This window comes from Hermetia illucens, chromosome 4 (genome assembly GCF_905115235.1).
Source record: "Hermetia illucens chromosome 4, iHerIll2.2.curated.20191125, whole genome shotgun sequence".
Taxonomy (NCBI): Eukaryota; Metazoa; Arthropoda; class Insecta; order Diptera; family Stratiomyidae; genus Hermetia; species Hermetia illucens.
Window position 1 is genome coordinate 99831289 of NC_051852.1, and position 20663 is coordinate 99851951.

At 40.3% G+C, this 20663-nt stretch overlaps 1 protein-coding gene across 1 annotated transcript in view; it reads right to left on the reverse strand.

Annotated features, from left to right (window-relative positions):
- Positions 1 to 20663, reverse strand: part of LOC119653807 (probable E3 ubiquitin-protein ligase HERC2) — a 48377-nt gene that overhangs the window by 12354 nt on the left and 15360 nt on the right. The window contains exons 5-15 of the mRNA XM_038058830.1: positions 17749 to 17902; positions 15845 to 17695; positions 15525 to 15679; positions 11080 to 12682; positions 10860 to 11025; positions 10370 to 10776; positions 9725 to 10311; positions 4070 to 6059; positions 2229 to 3929; positions 617 to 2130; positions 21 to 504 (exon numbers count right to left, since the gene is read on the reverse strand). Coding sequence (XP_037914758.1) covers positions 21 to 504; positions 617 to 2130; positions 2229 to 3929; positions 4070 to 6059; positions 9725 to 10311; positions 10370 to 10776; positions 10860 to 11025; positions 11080 to 12682; positions 15525 to 15679; positions 15845 to 17695; positions 17749 to 17902 — 10612 coding nt within the window. The remainder of the gene's footprint in view (positions 1 to 20; positions 505 to 616; positions 2131 to 2228; positions 3930 to 4069; positions 6060 to 9724; positions 10312 to 10369; positions 10777 to 10859; positions 11026 to 11079; positions 12683 to 15524; positions 15680 to 15844; positions 17696 to 17748; positions 17903 to 20663) is intronic.

Below are 20663 nucleotides of genomic sequence, written 5' to 3' on the forward strand. Positions count from 1 at the left end.
AACGGGTGCATCTAATTTACCTGATTCGAAAACTCTTCCATCACTTCCCAGAACCATTGAACCAGTGGCGAATTCGGATCAACTCCCTTGTAAGTGGCAACAGACTTCAATAGTCCAAGCGGTATATCCGGCGAACCGCACACCATTGCTTGTAGCTCAGTTGCCGAGAATAAAGAGAGCAGTGGTACAGGAATGACTTTTGACATTCCATCGCGGACTGCTTTAACCTGCTCATCAAATTCATGTAGCCGGTAATTGAGCGCTAAACGCACATACTCCTGTCTGTTTGTAGCAGTAATGCGGGAATATCTCGTCGATAGTTGAACTTCATGACCCTTGGCCGAGGAAGTAGAGAAAGGAAGTTCGAGCGTTGAGAAAATTTTCGGATCATCTTCCATGTCGCGTATACAAAGTAATCCTGCTACATAATCGCGATCCACTTCCGTTAAATCAGCTGGTCTCAAATTTTCCCCAGTTAGTTGCCTCCAAACAGGTTCAGCTAGGCTGTAAGATTAGACAAATTTTTGAATTCAATGGGAAACTACTTCAACCACTTATGCAGCTTGTGAAATAATAAAGGTTGTTGAAAAGCTCAATAACGATCAAAAACACTTACTTCAGACTCAGTGGTGATCCAGTTCGCACAGCTATTCCCATAAGAACACCCAAGAACCGGAACATGTTCATTTGGAGTACCGAGTTCAAAGTTGGATCCAACAAGAAACAATCACGATTTGCCCCTGCTTCGCCTCTTCCATTCGGAGTTGTTATAAGAAGCGGTACACTGCCGTTTTGTAACTCGTCACACATCTCTGCAATTGATTCACTGTAACCGCCGCCGCAATCATCAACACTTTCACCAACGAATTTCACTTTCCAAATCCGATGTGGTAGCGAGAGCGCTTCTTGCGTGAGCAAAGGTAATTTTTGAACCATTTGTCCAAACACGCTTTTCATACCATCAACACCTGCCAATCCACCGCCGAATTTATTTCGAGATCGTTTTACCTGTATTCTATTTAGTTCTATGACTGGACCATGTTGCTTATCTCTAACCATCGTTGTTTGTATGACCTTCCTGAATGCAGCTTCTTTAATACTGTACACTAAGACGTCTTTTAAAGAACTGAGACTTAGCTCCCCTGAGATCGGAAGCATCGATAAGCACGGACATAAAAGTTCCGAGAAGTGATGAAGTAGAACTAGTCGAGCATGTAGAGCTTCCGGTGGAAGATCCCTAACCAAATCATATTCCAAAGGCGGACTTGGAGGCAGTCGAGCTCCTTCTGTAAGTTGGGACGTTGACAACGCAAGAGTATGTGCTGATCCACAAGTAACTTTAACAATATGTTTTCCCTGCAAGGCTGTGACTAATCTTGGTCTTTGGATTGCGCTAACAGTTCCATCACCTAGTTGACCCTCATCATTGTCACCCCAGGTAAATACTTCGCCACTGTCACTACAAGCTACGCAGTGTAGAGATCCTGTCGCTATTGAAATAATCTTCTTCCCTTGCAGAGCAGCGACTTTCTTCGGCCGTCGGACATGATCTACAGTTCCATGTCCCAGTCGATGATAGTCTCCTTTGCCCCATGTATAAACTGCTCCAGACCTTGTTAAGGCTACTGAAAATTGTGATCCACATTCTACCTTCACAACTCCAAGCCCCGAAAGACTTTCAATCTTTATAGGTACTTTGCAACCATCCGAACCACCACGACCTAACTTTCCATAATCACCATCACCCCAACTCCACACATTATCGTCGTCAGTTATGCAAAGCGTTTGCGCGTCCCCAGATCCACAAGCAATGTCTATTGCCCGATAAGCAAGTAAAGCTTCAACTAGCTTCGGTCGCAACTGATCGTCTGAATCTCCATGTCCCAGTCTTCCATATCTGCCTTTTCCCCATGTTAAAACGTGGCCTGTTGATGTAATACACGCAGAGTGAGCACTTCCACAAGCTATGTCTACTATTCCGATTCCGGACAAAGCCTCTATTAGTTTTGGACGATCGTAGCTCATTCGATTCCCATGGCCCAACTTCCCATCTTCCCCTTCTCCCCAGGAATATACTTCGCCGTCGGTGGTAAGAGCAAGACAATGTTTACCTCCGGAATTTACTGCGACCTGAATGGAAATAAATAAATATTAAAATTCGGTATTATTATTAAAAAAGTCAATAGGGGATGGTTTTGAAAAAATATTTTAGCATAAGGCAAGATTACCTTTTTGATAAACACGTGTTGTAAAGATTCAACTAAAGTAGGAGTAGCTACAGAATCCGTTCCACCAATTCCAAGGCGACCTCCAGCCCCGTAACCAGTTGCAAACAATTTCCCATCCGGCGTCACCGCATAAAGTGTCTGCTCACCACCAGCTAACTGTACAGGTCGAAGTAAACTTAAGGCTTCACAAGGTGTGGGTGTTTTGATGCGACTTCCTTCCAACCCCCCTAATTGGCCCCGATGATTATGTCCCCAACCATAAATCGTACTTGCACCGCCCCACGACAGCGCCCAATCTTCCGGCCGTCTATTCAACCATTGCAGTAGTTGGCTATCGTGCTCTGCCTTGAATAAATTGTGATCTTCATGTAAAAATTGTGCTGATTCTATGCTTCTCTGCTCAGTTTCCTGGAATGACATCGACATAACTGTATCGATATACTGTATTAAACTACTGGTGTTTGGTGTGAGAGAGTTCACTACAGTTTGTGGTTGCATAGAAGGTGGAGGTGTAGGATTACTAGTCGTGCTAGAGGACAGCGATGTGGTCGATGTGGCTAACGTTGACGCTCCAGCGCCACTCACAGAGTTATTTGATGGCATCATTTCTGATAGTTTTTTCCGGACTTCCATACAGAAAGGTCGTGGTAAGTCTGATCTATTTATTAAGGATTGTGCTACGCGAACAGCTGTGCAATATCGTCGGAACCAAGCCCATTTATGCATTTCACCAGGCGGCAGCATAGCGTCCAGTTGCATGTTGCAAGCCAGTGCAGCTAAGGTCTTGAAATACTCCGAATGCATCAAGTGTATGCCTCCACGAACTTGAGGTTCTTCGTATTCATATTGTCGTAATAGTTCAGGAATTAATGGCATGAGGATATTTGTTAATGCGGGGTCTAAGGGTTTTGGTGCATATTTTGACTGAAGGATAGAATTCATCTTCTTTAAAGACCAAATACGTTGTGCAGTAGTCAAGGAGCTCAATTGTGCACATGTTGCAAGAGCAGATATTAAGCGTAGGAGTACTCCTGTAGTTGTGGGTCCCAATCGGGAATCTAACAAAGCCATTACAAGGGCCATCGACGGTTGTGACAACACCGATCTGTCTGAACCTAATTCCTGCATAAATGACGCTGGCATAATAGCATGAACCCAAAATCTCCAACCCCAGCCATTTACTGAACTATCACTCGTAAACCTCCAGTACATCTCATCTCCTTGAATACGAATCTCTGGAGCCCATTGCGCAAATTCTCTCCCGGATCGGGTCGCAATAACCCTTTTCGATGCATCCATTATTACAAGAGGATCGTTTCTTTTCTCTGTAGAACAATTACTATCAAATTCTAGCAATAAAGCCTCAGCTCCTGGGATTCGAACATGGCCTTGTAGTGTGACATCATCTACGTATGGGTGACTTGTTTCCTGAACTACTGGCTTTGGCATCTTTCCCAAACAATGTCGCGATGTACTGAGATCTTCCAATTCGGTAATGCAAGTTTCCAATAACATAGCTCCGATTGATGGGGAATTCGAACCTAACGCAATCAGAGTGTCTGCAATTGTTTTTGCAGTACTTGGCGAACCCGTCCTTCCGGCAACACTTAATTTAAGGAGTTCTACTAAATTTTTAGCTTCCGACTCTCCCAAAAGCGACGTGAAGTCATCAAGACCCGTCAAATTAGATTCTGCAACCATCTGAAAACCCAAGCAAAAAATCAATTCTTTCAAGACAACTGTAGCGACATAACTGATTTCTTATGGCTAAAAAGCGATTCGACCGAAATAAATCGATGAGTTTTATACAACAAAAAATAATCAAAAAAAGGAAGTCTTACCTCTTCCTGGTTAGTCATCGTAGCAGCCATTACAGACATTGCACTCGCGGACATTTTCGAGTGCCGTTGTGGTCCATTACAACTAGAAATTGACGCCGACAGGGATAACGATCCAGTGAGACTTTGTAGAGCGCTCAGAGGGCCTGATGGAACAGGGACGACGTCGACATCTGGTGATGGTTCATTGGGAATCACTTCGTTCAATTCAGCTGGAGCTTCACCACCGCCTTGTGCAATCACATCGTTACTAACTTGATAGGTGGGGTTACTTGGAATTCTATCGGCTTCTTTCGCTAATGATTGGGTATCACACTCATAGGAAAGCTTTTCATTGCTCCCAATCTGACTGTGACTTGTTAGAGCTGTTACTATGAATTGTCTAGCTTGCATTATACTCATTGCATTCAGGATATAGTTGAGAGCGGTTTGTCTAGCGCCATAGGTTTCCAGTGATAGTAGTGTTTCGCTCAAAGACATTTTTGGTGTCTGTTTCGTTGTTAATGGTTGTTCCGGTTCGGAATCATAAATGCCAAGACTGCTACCACCAAGTGCATCCTTCTTTGTTGAAAACGGTACTGGACCTTTCTTGTCATCTTCTGCAGGAGATTGTGGTAAACTCCAAGCAACAGAGTGAGAGCTTCCGCATGCTACACGATTAACGAACACCGAATCTAAACCAACGACTTGTGTTGGCTTTTTATTCACAGTTGTATTGCCAGAACCTTGCTGACCATGATCGTTGTCACCCCAGGCATAGATTTGTCCAACGTCCGTAACAGCTAAACAGTGTAATGCTCCTACGGCGACATGAATGACTTTCTTCCCGCGCAATCCATGCACGGGTGCTGGTTTTCTAACGTGCTGATCTGAACCATGTCCCAGCCGGTAATAATCACCCTTTCCCCAAGTCCAAACTTCTCCGCTTTTTGTTAGTGCAAGACTAAATTGCGCTCCACATTCGATTTGGATGACTCCGACTCCTGTAAGACGGTCAATTTCATGTGGTATTGAAGAACCTTCGGAGCCTCCACGTCCCAGTTTTCCAAAATCACCGTCACCCCATGAGTAGACCAAACCGTCCTCCGTTAAAGCTAGTGTTTGCGCGTCACGACTTCCACATGCTACTTGAATCACACGTTTTCCTAAGAGGGCGGCAACTACCTTTGGTTTCAATTGAGTGCAATTGTCGCCATGTCCTAACCTTCCATACTCGCCGAGACCCCAAGTATACAATTCACCAGACGAAGTTATTGCAGCACTATGAGATGAGCCACAAGCGATATCCCGAATGCGCTTCGAACGTAAAGTCTCTATCAGTTTTGGTTTATCTAAAGTCAACCTATTTCCGTGACCCAATTTTCCATCTTCGCCTTCACCCCAAGAAAATACTTTTCCGTCTAATGTTAAAGCTAATGCATGTTTACCACCTGAATGAACAGCCACTTTCTTCACTACATACTGGCTGATTACTGGAACTTGTTTTGGTGTCGAGACGTTGCAATTGTGCCCTAACCCTAGTCGACCATTAGTACCTTCTCCACAAGCATAAACTTTTCCATCCTGTGACACAATAAAAAGCGACTTTGAACCGCCTGCAATATGAATCGGTCGCAATTGGCTGAGTGTCGGTGAAAAAGTAGGCACTTTTACTTTAGATCCTTTCAAACCTCCCAACTGTTCTTTATCATTCAATCCCCATACGAGGACGGTACACAGAGGATCACTAGCTGAAATGTCTTCCGGATAGGTGTATGAAGCCGTACTAGAAGGTTCGCAAAGGGTGTCATGTTCACTGGCTAAAAACGCAGCATTCATCAGCATTAAATCTAAATCTGTTTGCTTCCGGCGTCCTGTTATGTTGATTCCATGAATCTTGCATTGAATTCCGTTGTTGCGACATTGTTTTATTACAATCTCTATCCACTGATAGTACTGACGCACCTCACTCAATAGTGGAACATTTACATCGGTAGGCTTTATAGAAACCCAACTGAAATGATAAAACGTTTAAACGTTTTTTAATATATTGCTGTTTCTGTGGGCATGGAGGGGCTGTGGGGATATCAAATAAAACATCTCAATTAGTACTTCTCTAGACAGATACCAGTTTTGACATCTAGGAATAAGAGCCCAACAAGAGCGAATATAAAGTGAGATACGACTCATTTTTAGAAACAGCCAGCTCAGAAAATCTAAAAAAAATCACGATAATGCACTTTAAAATACACCCTATTCCGATATCTGCAATGCTGACCACATTGCCTCCTACATTGTACTGTAGTGTACCGTTCCGGTCTTGAAGGAAATGCTCTAACGCACTTCAAGCCCCTGATCCAACATAGATTCTTCGCCAATGATTATTGTTATTGCGATATCTATTCAAATTAAGTTCATTCCAAGAGTACGAAATTGAACAGCAGTATAAAGAAAAGTAAGATGCATACTACTGGAAAAATTTACTAATATTCTTCTCCCTCTCTGTAGTAGCTCAATGCTACTATACACCCACAATGTCCAAAGCATGGGAAATGCGAACTAAACTACAAAGCTAGCTTTAGTACTGATGAAGGGGGTAAGTTGCTCTCGATATATATATCTACACTGAAAAATAAAAATTGTAGTTTGGAGTAAGCTACTGGTCTATCAATTTTAGGCTAGACTACAAATAGAAGTCAATATATAATCTCTTATAAAATGACCGTGATCCTGAGTCTCGGCGAAATGCTAGGGCGTTTACCTCAGTCGACGCAGTAGAACAGGCCCCGGTCCTATCGAGAAATGGACAAGGGTTTTTGATGCACGGACGGCATCAGGACGTAAGTAAATTACTCCAAGCAAAACAAAGCTCTCACTGGAAAGGCTGAGAAAATTGCAAAGGCCCTGTGGAGAAGGCAGATTCACATTTGCGCTCTACAAGAAATCCGATGGTTTAGTTGCAAAAGCTGCGACATAGAACGCGACCGCCGTAAAAATGGCTATAAAGTTTGTAGTCCACAAGCTCAATACGATTTGATGCCCGGCTAATGAAGCTCACCATTATATCAGCTGATCACACTATTCACTTCTTCACCGCATACGCACCACTTACAGATTAACCGGATGCCGGAAATATTGTCTTCTGGCAACATCTCGATGCAAAGACCTGTAACGTACCTGCTGATGGTTACATCGTCATTGCGATCTTAATGATCATGTAGGTGAAAAGGCGACCGACAACAAGTACTATGGCGGAAAAGCCTCTTCGATGATATGGTCACGTAATTCACGACGAGCTGACCCCGTTTGTGAACGGGAGAAATGCTTAAGAAAAAGAAGAAGATCCATGGATTGAAGCAGAATGGTGGCGCATGGAATCAACGACTCGACAAAATGGTTTTATCGTATAAGCTAGCTGTGTTTATTTTGACCTTGATCGTTGCGTTATATGGGCCGTTTACGTGGGCGATATTCTGTTTTTCTGGAAAAAACAGCTGAAATACTAAAGGTCAAGAAAGCATTATGCGACCCATTCAACATGAAGGATTTCAATATTACACATGGACACAATGGTTCAATTAATTCGGATCTGTGTAAGCACATAAACGAAATCATTCATCACTTTGATATGGAAAGCAACTATGAAAGCTATGGAAGGAAATAAACCCGGAGACTGATGACTAAAGTGAGGAATCGATAAATGTCGCTATCAAGAAGCCGTTGGTTCTCTCTTGTGTTGTAAAGTGTTGTTTGTGAAGCAATTTAGTTGAGAAATTTTGACCAAGAAGTCACTACCGATATGAAGCAAACAAGGGAAATACGATACCATAATCAAAGTGCAATCACATTACCAAAATAAGATAAGAACATTTATTGTTAAATTTCCAATTTAATCTGTGAGCGAAAAATATACATTCTTATATACCGATTTGGATACAAATATTAGAAGACAATATCACCACCAAAAACTGAATAAAAGAATTTCACTTGCTCTACATTCATTAAACAGAACAAACATTCGTTTTTACTCCTCCAATATTGCCCTTTGATCAAAAAGCACCAGAAATTTATAAATAAAACCAAAACGCCTTAATTATTTTATTTCCTTCGAAAAAAAGTTCATCTGAAGCAACACACGTATGCCAACGTCTCACCTACTCGCATTCTGCTTTTTTAGCCTTCGTTCATCTTTGAAGCGCCACTCAGACGATTTAGGTTTGTCTCCATGTCAAACTCGTAGACCCACGTCTCATCATCAGTAATTATGCATTTTATGAAGGTCAAGTCATTATTTGCTTCAGTTCATGTCGTCAGGCACCGTCATTTCAGTTCCATATCATTCATCATGCCAAGTTCCCTAGCAATTCCTCTTAAGCTCATGTGATCATTTTCGAGCAACTTTTTTTTCACTTTTTTTACGTTTCCTTCGGTGTTTGATGTGGATGGGCATCCGGAACGAGGCATATCATCTACCATTGTACGGCCACTTTTAAAGGCTTTTTAGCATTGCTATTAATGATACATTGGCGCTAAAAAATGAATATATATAACCCGTTCTGCCATGTGCGGATCGTTTAAATTAAAAATTCTCGATACTTTTTGATCATAGGGTATATTGTTTTTCGTAATGCTAGGCAATTTTCTGCTCATAAGTTGGTGCCTCAGACTGATTTTCAATAAATCTAAATTAAACCTTAAGAGTGTTATTTACAAAAAGAAGCAAACTAAACGGTCTTTGCTTTCCACAGATGAGGAGAATAACCGTTCAATTTTCCAAAACAACTTAATATCTGGGAGTTATTTTAGGTAAGAAGCTTCTTTGCAACAAACATGTACTAGTTTTAAATGCACCACTTGATTTACAACCCTTTGATGTAACTGTTAATAGTAACTCATAGATTAATTTCATTAGATATCGGGTACAGTGGACATGAACATTGGAAGAGCTGAATGCAATTCTTTTATTGTCTTCCGATTTTTGGAACCCCATACATCTGTTGAGTAGGAGATATAAAGTTAGTCAGTCATAAGTGCAGAAGAATCTGCCACAGATTAGAACAATGCCTGGCAGGGCATACAGAAGTTCTCTAGACCCATGACTCAAAAACAACAAAAATTTGGAGCCCACTTATCAGGAAAAAAGGGAGAGGAATCTTTTCTTTGGGACAATATACCTTCTTTCAGGCTGAAGTATTAAGCAATTCTAAGAGCGACGAGCTTGTTAATTAACGACACATCCGATTTTTGGTGCTTATGTACTCCAGTTATGGCGTAGCATCTCAATGGAATCGTGCTTTATATAGGCAAATCTGGGATATTCGGTTAAAAGTTCCTCACATAAAAAACAAAATTTTTCCTTCCTGGAGCATCCAGTTACTGGTTTGCATGTGGAAAAGGAGTTCTTCAATGGCTATAGAAAGTAAATTTGATACCAAAAAAGCAGAACGGAGTAAGAAACCTGATTTCTGACCGTAGATATCAATGAATAGCATGTTTTTTTCATCGTGTTAGTTGTAAATATAATTAAGAATTCTGAAGAATAATAATAATGGCCAATGGTATATGAATAGTTGAAAAAAATGTCGTTCTATCATAGATTGCTTTCGTTTGCTGTGTCCAACATCAGTTAGTTTATAATTTAAATTTCAAATATAAATAATCAAATATTTTCACACTCACCTGAATTCCTTCAAAGAATTTATGCTATCGCCGACACGGGTAACTACTAGGGACGGCATATGAGAGCAGTCAGAAGGACTGACTACAATCGACAAGCTATGCACAAGGATGTTGTCATGCATTTCCAATCGAATCCAATGCTTCCCTTGGCTACTCGATTGCCAATAATTTGTAGATTTATCTAGCAAATGTCTTGCATGCGATTCATTTGACGATACTGTCAATGATTTGAGACATCTAGACCAATCATCGATAATGTCACCGTCCATACTAGCCGAATTCTCTCCATTGCCAGAATAATCTTTTGATGGTACTAATTCTATTTCATCTAAACAACCGACCCAGTTTGATTGCTGCTGAAACCGTACAGTTACATCCTCTCCTTTGATAGCTGTAACAACTCCTACACTATCACGTGTTACTAAACCCCACTTGTAGCGTGGAGTTTGAACATCTGGCTTAATCCGGACTTGAGATCCTACTATTATAACATTTTTCTTCATCATGCACTTTTCTTTCGGTGGTTCCAACAATTCAATGTGAACGAAACATACCCAGTATGTTCCACCATGATTTTTCCAATCCACCTACGTATTTATTTAAAAATTTAATTCAAACGATTTTCGAAACGTTCCACGCCCTTACCTGAACGTTTAAATCATGTAATCCTTCTGTATCGACTTTAAGAACTGTGCCAACATCGCCTTTCTTGATTTCATCAAAATCGCGACAGCATCTTACGGTCATACCAGGACATACTAACCCCCTCACATACATTGCATACTGATCTGCTGACTGGAAACTATTGCGGGTCAGGTATTTGGTATGATCTGGATTTTCTGGAAGAGAGCAGCCCTCAACCGTGTCACTGCTATCACTATCACTTGTATCTTCCCCATCATCGTCTATCTTTCCAGCGTAGCTGTCATCTTCGGCAGCACCATCTAAATGCTGCGTTCCTGAGGTAGATGCGATCGGAGGGCATAAGTCTGGGTGATCGAGAATCCACTGAACTACTTGTTCGGCAGTTGGTGATATTTCTGATTGCCCAGCTGTTTATTTGGACAAAAATAACAAAAAAAACTTACAAATCTCTCCCTGAAAATATAGACGTATAATAAGAAGAATAACTTACTCAAAGTTTTGATGGCAAGCTCGACTGATTTTTTCAGAAATCCCATTTCCATTATTTGCGAAACCAGTGGACACGCTGAACGCTTATTACGGGTGAATTGAGTATTTCGACTGTTATTCGGGTAATTCGATACCTCACTTAAAGGTGTTAGAGCAGCTTCGGCACCCTAAATAATGAGAATATAAGTACATATCAAGTAAGCCACATTCAATTTGTTTACCCCATCGTTGTATATAGGAATTCCGTGAACAAGCGTTGGTTGCACCGGTGATGGTAGCGGTCTGAGTTTTACGGGCAGTGGAGAATTCGAATCTAAGTGCACGTGACTTGCCAGCATTTGTGTTACATTCAGAGCGGCTAAAGCTAATTCTTGAAACGTGTAGATAGCTTTTAGGGGCGATGGTTGTGTAGCCCGCACTAACATGCTTTGAATCAGTAATTCGGTTTCACTTGGAGGGGTTTCATCATTATTGGAGTCATCACCACCCAAATCAACCTTCTGCACTTTACTATCATCAACTGCTGCCGGATTGCCTTGATCTGATAAACTTTCATCAGACGAATAATTGGATATGCCTGGTGACCTCTGTCGAAGGATTTTCCTCAATGCAATTTGGTGACGATAGAGAACACAATTCGCATTTAATACAGCAAATTGTATTTGTTGAGATCGCAGCAAGTTAACGTTCACAGCGCCAGGTATTGACTCTCTTCTTTCCCCAGGGCCGTATAGAATTACAGCCCAAGAGTTCAATAACATTTCGTTCAGTGATAGTTTAGATAAACTAAAAACACTATGATCGCAACATTCATCGGCCATGCCAATAGTAATTTTCTTCACTTCTGAATTTTCATTTTCTGTGCTTAATAAAGCTTTTCCTTTTTGCGTGAATCCGCAAATTATTGAACGTTGTCCTTCGTAGATGATTTGAAGCCCGATGCGCGGGCGCGGATCACAGCCACCAATCGTGTTTAGAACACCCATTACAAGTATACGCTCAGTCTCTAAATTATCGACATCAGGGTCCTCCGTCGAAAGCAAATCTGCAGCAACACACAATTTTTGTGACAGGAAAGAGTTTATGGCAGCATTCCAGACTGGCAATGTATGCAGTTTTCTTAGTAGCACGACTATTTCATCTGCAACCGTTCCAGAGTGGGATGCACTTAATAGCACTCTTGATTTGATATTCGCTGGGTTCTGCATTAAAGAGACATCGTTCGGACATAACAGGCTAGTTTTGCCCAATAATGAAAAGAGCGTTTCCACCAGCTCTTGGCAGCGACCAACATCTTCCTTCCAGTTACTCAGAATGGTTTCTAATAGTCTCAAACAATGCACTCGTTTATAAACGTCTTGTTCACATGTGACGGGAGTATCAAGTATATCAATATATAGTTTTATCCACACTGGTGTTGATAAATACTCTGCCATTATTTGTGAGTCTCCTGCTATAGATCTAAGAAAACCAAGTGTCGTCCAATTATCCACTCCGCAAAAATTCACTAACACAGATTTTTGACTTAAGATTGCACGAAACATCGAGGTGAATCCGAAAATTGCCGATTTTTCCATTTTGTCGCTGTGAATACAAACTCCAACGGATATAATCTGAAGCATTTTCGTGCAAGCATAACGCAACAGTCTCGTAGGATGCGATTCCCCCGTCAGTTGTGTCTCAACGCCTATATTCTCCTTTTCAGTCTCTACATCTGGAGATACAATATTCGAAGCACTGTCAGCCAATTGCAAGTCATACTTGTTTTCCTTCCCCATCCTGTATGAATTGGTTGCTCCTGTGTCCCACTCGACTCTGACCCAGCTGTAAATATATGAATAATTTTAACAATATGATAGATAAACCTCAGAAAATTAAATAAATCAAGCGACTTATTTAAAATATTGCTTTTTATACTTAGGAGATAATGGAATATAGTGGTCGCTTGTGAAGATCTAACATAGAAGTAGCCCTTCAAAAAGAAACGTAAAAAATGACCGCTAAATTATTCAATATGATAGCCGAGCTCGTTAGTTCTAGTTCGTTAGAAATCTGAAATAAGAGTTGCACGTTAGATTCCTAACATATTGACATGAAAAATGCCTCTGTTTGGACCAGCTGGAGTGACGAGTTGTCTCGGTTGCCCATAGATGTGGTTTAGTGAGTTGTTCAATTGGGTTATTGATGAGGGTAGATCATTTAACTGACAAGAAAACACCAGTCCAGTACAGCAGAATGTTCAAATCACCATCCGATCCGGTTGCTGTCCCAGATCATGAAGGTTCTTAATGCATTATTGACAAACGTATTCGGGACATCGTTGAAATATCAGTGAACCAATCCGCTCCGCGGCTATTACTCATTGAGAGAATTATCGGCATTTATGGTTCTAGTTCAGTGTGTGAAACAAAGTGACCTGGTATGCTTTACGGCAACACCTAGTGCCAGATGAACCCGTACGCTGAGTTAAATTGTTCTACCGCAATCCGAAAACTAAAGTTCGAAGTGTGTCAGATATATCAAAATCAGACACGAAGTCTCTGTTCGCGTTCATGGAAAAAACGCGCTCTCTCCATTCGTCTTTGTTCTTGTTATGGACATTTTGGATCAGTCAATGTTGTCAGCCAATGGTGAACTTCGTTATCAAATTGCTTCACACATTCGCCCAAATCCTCTTTATGATCGATGCATCAAAAAACGCCTCAAATCCCAAATTTATCGCAATGTCGTTCGCTGTTTCCTTCTCTATGGTTCAAAATCGGCTAATAGACAATCAGAGACAATCAACGGCGCCTTGCGGTAATTGAGGCAAAGATGTTGCATTGGACGAGTGGCGTAACATCGATGGTGGAAAAATTGTAACAGATGCGCCCTCAGTGGTATGGACATGTAACTCGCACTGTGAAAAACTCACTTGCTAAGATTGATTTCAACATTGAAATCAATGGGAAACGACCAAGAAGCCGTCCGAAACAACGATAGCTTGATACGTTTGGGAGCCTTTCGCTCCATCCAGATCCCTTTGAATTTTCCACCTTCTAATTGAGTAATACAGAAGTGTTGGACCCATCGCCTTCTCAATGAATTGGTTAGTAAAGATTTTGTTGAAAATTTTGACAGTTTTCATGAGCTTTTGAAACGCCGTTAAGCATTTCAATATAGCTTTAGCCGTTATGATGGAATGGTCAGATAAAGAGATCGCAGAGAGATCTTGAGAAAACAAAAACATCTGTTTTCGCTCTAGGATAGAGAGCATTGCATAAATATGCTTCCAACAATTGGATTCAATACAATGGCTTTGTTAAAAATTCCACAGGATTTCAGGTTGAATGAATAAAGGTGATCAATATATATGAAACTATAAATAATAGCAAATTCCGCTTTGACATGAAATAAATTACGCTGGATTTCATGAGCTTTGAGGCGATATGGAAGTTCTGCTTTTGACGTCTTTCAACCCACCTCCAAACCCCTGTATACCAAACCTCTGTAGTGAGAATGCGACCAATAGCTTAGCTCGATTCAAGCACCTTTAACAACAATCTGTCAATCTGGTCACGTGGGTTAATTAAAAGTAATTTCTATCAATATCGTATAAAATCATGCCGCCTGCAGTTTAGGTGTGAACATACGACGGATTTTAGTTTAATATAATTTGCACTCATGGCGTGTTTGCGATTATATATAAAAGGCGCGATCACCACCTGTTGCCACTTTCGATCCCGCTGCTCCCAGTACAGAGGCGAGGCAGCGTATGATGAGTTGCCTCTGCCCTTAACGAAACCGTCAGTCAACTTTTTTATAATTTCTTCTTTAGACCCTTCTGTGCCATGTAACACTAAGCAATAACGTGATATATTCATTTATTGCTTTTATTTAACGTTCTGGATGAGGTCTGGATGAGGTTTCCGAATTTTTTCGACTCTAAATTGTATTTAAATGGAATCCCATTTGCCATGGACCCACGTGCTCCACGCATGGATTTATTGGTAGCTTGATGATGATGGTCAAGGTTACGTTAAACTTCAAGGACAAGACTTTACTATCAGTGTAGGTCAAGAAGTGATCTATCTTTATAGCATCCGACTTTATCTACTATTTTGCCAAAATAACTATCGACCAATCGACAATGACGATATAGTCATCAACAAACACGTTCCAGATCTTGGTGTCAACTAGTTGTTAAAGGCGGTGGCATAGAGTCCACACGTATCTGGCACATAAACGATACAGAAATGAATCGTGCGAAGGAGGGCTCTAGCGAAATTTCATAGTTTGAACTAATTTATTTATATCGCGTCAAAAACTTTGCTGATTTCCAATTTTCTAAGAAACCGTCATTCATCTTTTTTCAAAATCTCAATCTTTGACAACTTTAAAGCTAAAAACCCAATAATCCCCCAAAAATCCCCAAATATCAATGATAGGCTTTATTACGAAAATGAGCTATATGCTATCAAAACAATATTGGATCCATCACAAAGTATGGAAATTTCCTTGAATTTGTAAGTCAAAATGTCATTGTAGACACAAACTTCGACTAGGGAATCCTTGAAATTCCGTTGTTCAACAGATTAGCGAATGATATCAAATACTTCACATATTACCTTCAGACTACGTAAGATCTATTTCGGGCAATTGGCAATTGACTATTGGTGTTACTTACCCGTCATCACCTACTTCACTTATGATTCTTCCTTCTCCTGGGGGACTACCGTCTTGATCTCCCCATTTCCAGTCTGCTCCTCGGCAAATTCTAGTACCGATTTTCATGAGTAAGGCTAGCTCAGGGCCGGATAAATTTGCTTTGTTGCAATTTTGCTTTAAAAGTAGGGAATGCATTTTTCATTTTCATTTTCTTTAATACGCAGAAGTTTTATAAGTAAATTAGAGACTAATGACTAATTCAGATTTATTAATATTTAAGAAATTATTAAATAAAAAAAAAATAAACAAACCCATTGTTCAGCTAAAATGTTCACCTACCTTAGACACTGTATCCTTATAAACAATCGAAAGCTCATTTCCACTCTTTTGAGGTAAAGAATCTCCACCCGTTTGCCGAAGTAACCCTAATACGCTGCCCAAAACGCCGAGGTTGGTCAGAAGGCTTAACTCATTCGCCCCCAGGTCCTTTGCTAGTATTCCGAAAATACTTAGTAAGAATCTGGCCCGGGGTAACTTTTTTAGAAAGACATAGGTTCCAAAGTTAGAATTGTCTTTGTCGCCATGAAATTTCTGCTTCAGCAACACTTGTTCCTCATTAACCAGTCTTTGCAATTCTCCCACCGCCCATTCTAAAATTTTCGAATGAGCAATTATCAAGTTAGCCTTTTGAAATGCAGTAATCATATTCAAATCTTCAAGAACGTTTTTGAAACTGAACTTGGCCCGATTCATATGAAGTCCAAGATAACCGTTTAGCATACTATATTGGACCGATTCCAGCAATCCATTGATTTTCAGCAGGTCATTCAGCATGTCCAAGCCCTTCTTTCGTATTTGATACCTTTGCACTTGACAATACATCGCCCTGCGTAGTGTTTCAACATCACAGACCTCTTGCATAACAAAATCAACTATCTGCGTCATTATCGACAAGCTAAGGTTTTGGTTTTCAGAGTTTAGATGATGCTTTTCACTGATTTTCAATATAACATCATTTATGAACTGTTCAGTACTCTTCTGTTTTCCCATCATATCAAAATCATTGGTGGGTGTTTTCACGTCATCAATCTGCGGCCGTTTGTCATTGCTTGTAAAATTATTATCACCTGAGCCTATTTCTAAAAGGTTTTCATTCGATATATTCTTCTTTGTAGTCTTATTTGAGGCGGTATTACTGCTCGTTAAGTTTTCTACACTCGCTACTTTAAAAGACGCCTCATTTGTTAGGTTCTCCATGGAGACATTCTTTGGTAAATTCTCTGTCGATATATTTTTCTGTGCTGCATTCTGACTTTGAATCGTAACATTTAAAATATCTTCAGGCTTAGCACATTCTAATTGCTTCCGCGCAACTCTTATTTCCGATATAATTCTCTTAACTGTAGTCTTGAATCGAGGTAACTTATGCAATATGCTTAGTTTATTCAGACCTGATTGTTCTAAGCTAATCGCTGGGCGGACTTCATATAACAAGAAACGCAATCTTTCTAGCATTGGAGCGCATACTTCTTTGTAGCTTCGGTTCAACTGCTGTCTCATTTTAATTACTTTCCATTTCGTTTGATAAACTACTCGAATGATTTCCGCAATTTGTAGAGGTGGTTTCTCGGTAATTCCACTTAGTTCCCTATCAACCACTGCCAGCACCAGTGGCCCTAAGCTTTGATGCCGAACTAACGCCGCTGCCAGAAGCCTTTCCAATTCCTGAACCGGATGCTCCGTTGAAAATTCCTGATGCCATATCAAATTCGATTCTTTACAATATCTTTCCGTAATATTTATCCAGGCGGAGAACAAAGGATCAGCCACCCTAGCTTCGGTCAAGACATTTAGGAACGCTTCAACACGTTGATTAATAAGCATGTGTGGCCATGATGTCAGATGTGGAAATTCATTTGGGGCAATTTGATTTGATGTCTCAGTCGGGGTATTCCCGGCAGTTGATGTACAGCTTCTAGCCTCTCCCTTCTCTTCATCGAATGGATTGGAAGGCTGAAGGACTTGCAGTCCTCCACTCAAAATATCTGAGCTTAAGAGATTTTTACATTGCAATTCTGCTGGTTGTAGAGGGGTTCCATTTTGAAGGGTACTAACGCGAAGGCCCAATAGATAAGAAAGTGCTCGTTCCGAATTGAAATGCGTTAATGTTTTGCTTTGTTGATTGCGAGACTGAGGGCAAATTCAATGTTAGCATAATTAATTGTAAAATAAGTTTGTCTTACCTTTTCTTCACAATTACTGGGACCATATTTTCCAACTTTTAAATGCGTGGTGATGTATTCTAAACTTGCCCGGTGAGCGTGTGCACTAAGCTCGCTCGTCAAATCCTTGCCAATGCCAGATTGAATGATTTCATTCGCGGATTGATTTTCACATCTGGAAATCAAATTAAGAAATGTTCCTTTAAGCCCAACAACACAACATTTGGAAGAAGAAGGAAATAATCACAAATAATATGGAATCGAACCGTTCTCCCTGAATAATCAATCAAGTAATATACGATATATGGTAAGGGTAAGTGGATTTTGGAGTAAGAAGATAAAATAGAACGTATAAATAAAACGAAATCCGCAGTATCAAAAGCCTAACCTCAGCCTCAGCTGGACTCTCTCATCATAAACAGAAGAATTTCGGGATATATGTACTTGTATGAATATGGTGCCTCTGCCCTGAACGAAACCGTTAGCCCCTCTTTTTGAAACCCAAACGAGGGGTCCGTGGACCAAAAAACTTGGGAGTAAGATGCTCTCCATTTGGTCCGGTCCAACATCAATGACTGTGGATATATTCCAAACAATATCCAACCAAAAAATCTGAAAAAAATCAGGAGGCTGCCACTGCCTAGGCTCCGAAATACCCTTCATACCGACATCTGTTGATAATAATAGCATATTACTATAATTTGTAATATTATTATAATTTGTAATAATTGACTGCAAATCAATCCTAGAATCATCATGCAATGTAGGCTATAACATAGATCATGATCCTACAAAGTTTCGTAGAAATCGCACTATTATTAACAAAATTGTAATATGTCAAATTTACCAGATCTACGCAAATTCAAGACTTTGAATTTCAAAATCACCTGAAAATGAGTATTATCACACAATATATGCATAAATTACGTTCTAGGTACAAATGCGACAAATGTCCACTCAAATGTTTTCATAAAAGGAGGATACAAAGCCTTTCATACCTGAAGTGTCCAACTTCCAGTTTCCGACTTTTTTATGTCTGTTTTTGGTGAACTTCTTCACTTGCTACTAATGTTGAATTCCTAGTGTGAAGCGTATAGAATTAGCTATAATTGATAGAGTACCTTGCGGAGCTAATTATTTGTGTAGATAACTGCTGACGTAGTTGAATTTTAAATTATTCTGCAAGTGCAATTACGCACTCGAAAGTTTCTCCCATAGGGAAGCACAAAAGCGTCCAGCTTCCACACTTTATATTAGGATAAGTGAATTTAAGTACTTTACAGCAACACTTGTTTGCATACGATCGGTAAATACTAAATGACCGATGAGCTACTCCCTCGGTGTGACACGAAGTGACCTAAACTGGGAAATGGAGCACACGCACAACGCACCAAAATTGATGGTTATTGACTCGCTGGAGTTTCTGAGACGCTTGTGCAACTCAATTCACCTGTGCCGTACAGTTCTAGGGCAACGCACCTATCAGCCATTTTGGAATAGTCGCAGTCAGTAGGATTATTAGCTATCTTCAAAGTGTGATGTATCCATTGTCATTTCCGCTTTATTATCAAAATGTTGACGGGTATCTGGTCCGTGCACACAATTCTCCGTTCAATACTAATTCAAGCCAGAGTAAAATTTGAAAAAAAGCTTGAAAGTTCTCAGCCATCCTGATAATACTATTAAATTCCTTGCTGGTGAAATGAGAGTTAACGAGAGTTAAGAGCAGTTAACGCACTACTCGACAATAATTCGAAGAACCTTGCGGTTTTACGGCATATGAGAATAGAGGGCAAACCAGCCTGCTTCTTGTTGATTATTTCCTCAAGATGTTGCTTCATGCATACCATTGTTATTTCAGTCATTTGTATAGTATAAGAGGATTTACGCAAATATAGCACTAGGGACGGCGGAATCCCTTCCAGATCCTCGTCCAGGGGAAAGCTCATACGGGGGGATGAAAACCTGCTTTCGAGCTGTTTCTTCATGCGTTCTAGGATTACCTTGGTCATTATTTTGTGATAGTAGGGTCTCACGCAAATATCCCTCATTAGGCTGTCGCAATATAAGGTCGCGGTGGAAATCTCATTGATGGCAGAGAGTGAATGCCTGAGTCAAATCAGAATACTAATCATGGGTCGAGGCCAATGCTGACCACATTGCCTTCTAGTTAACCATCACGGCTTTGAGTGAAGTGCTTTAGCACGCTTCAAGGCCTGGACCTAATTGGATTTTTGCGTCAACGATTATTATTATCACTATATTGCGACGAACTGTTTTTCCAAGCCAAAGGTTGATATTCAATTACTTACTTCGCTCCGACTTCATGCACTGGTAAGTGGTTGGTAACTAACTTGTTAAACCCTTTCATCGAAAAACTTACTAGCACCTAATTCAAGTTCTTTCATATGGTACAGTAACAAAATCATTATTTACAACAACTTGAGAGAGAAGGCTAATCAAAGTAAGGGCTTGTATTTACAAGCTCGGACAACATGCTGCCAATATCATTTTATTTCATCATTATTTTGACTCATGCAGGGAATACTTTCATCGAATTCTAAAGTTTGCCTGAATAACGAAAAATGGAACTTCTTCGGCACTCACTAGACTAGTGTCTGTCATCGACACTACTTCTTTCAATAATTGTTAGTGATATTTAACTGCAATATGACTGAATCATAAATCTTGATCAAGAACAATTTGTTTACCGATGCTTCCTGCAACATTATCTTGGCAGAAACGTATTTCGAAAAACAGTTGTTATTTTAACTGGTTCCTTGGATAAATTTTTTGCGGAAATAGCAATTCTAGCTCAAAATGAAATTTCGTCTTTTATGTATACTCAAAGGTGGAATTTTTGTTTGGAACTATCCGACATATAAATACAGAGGTGGAAGTTCACATAAACGCACACTTTTCAATTTCGAAGTTGA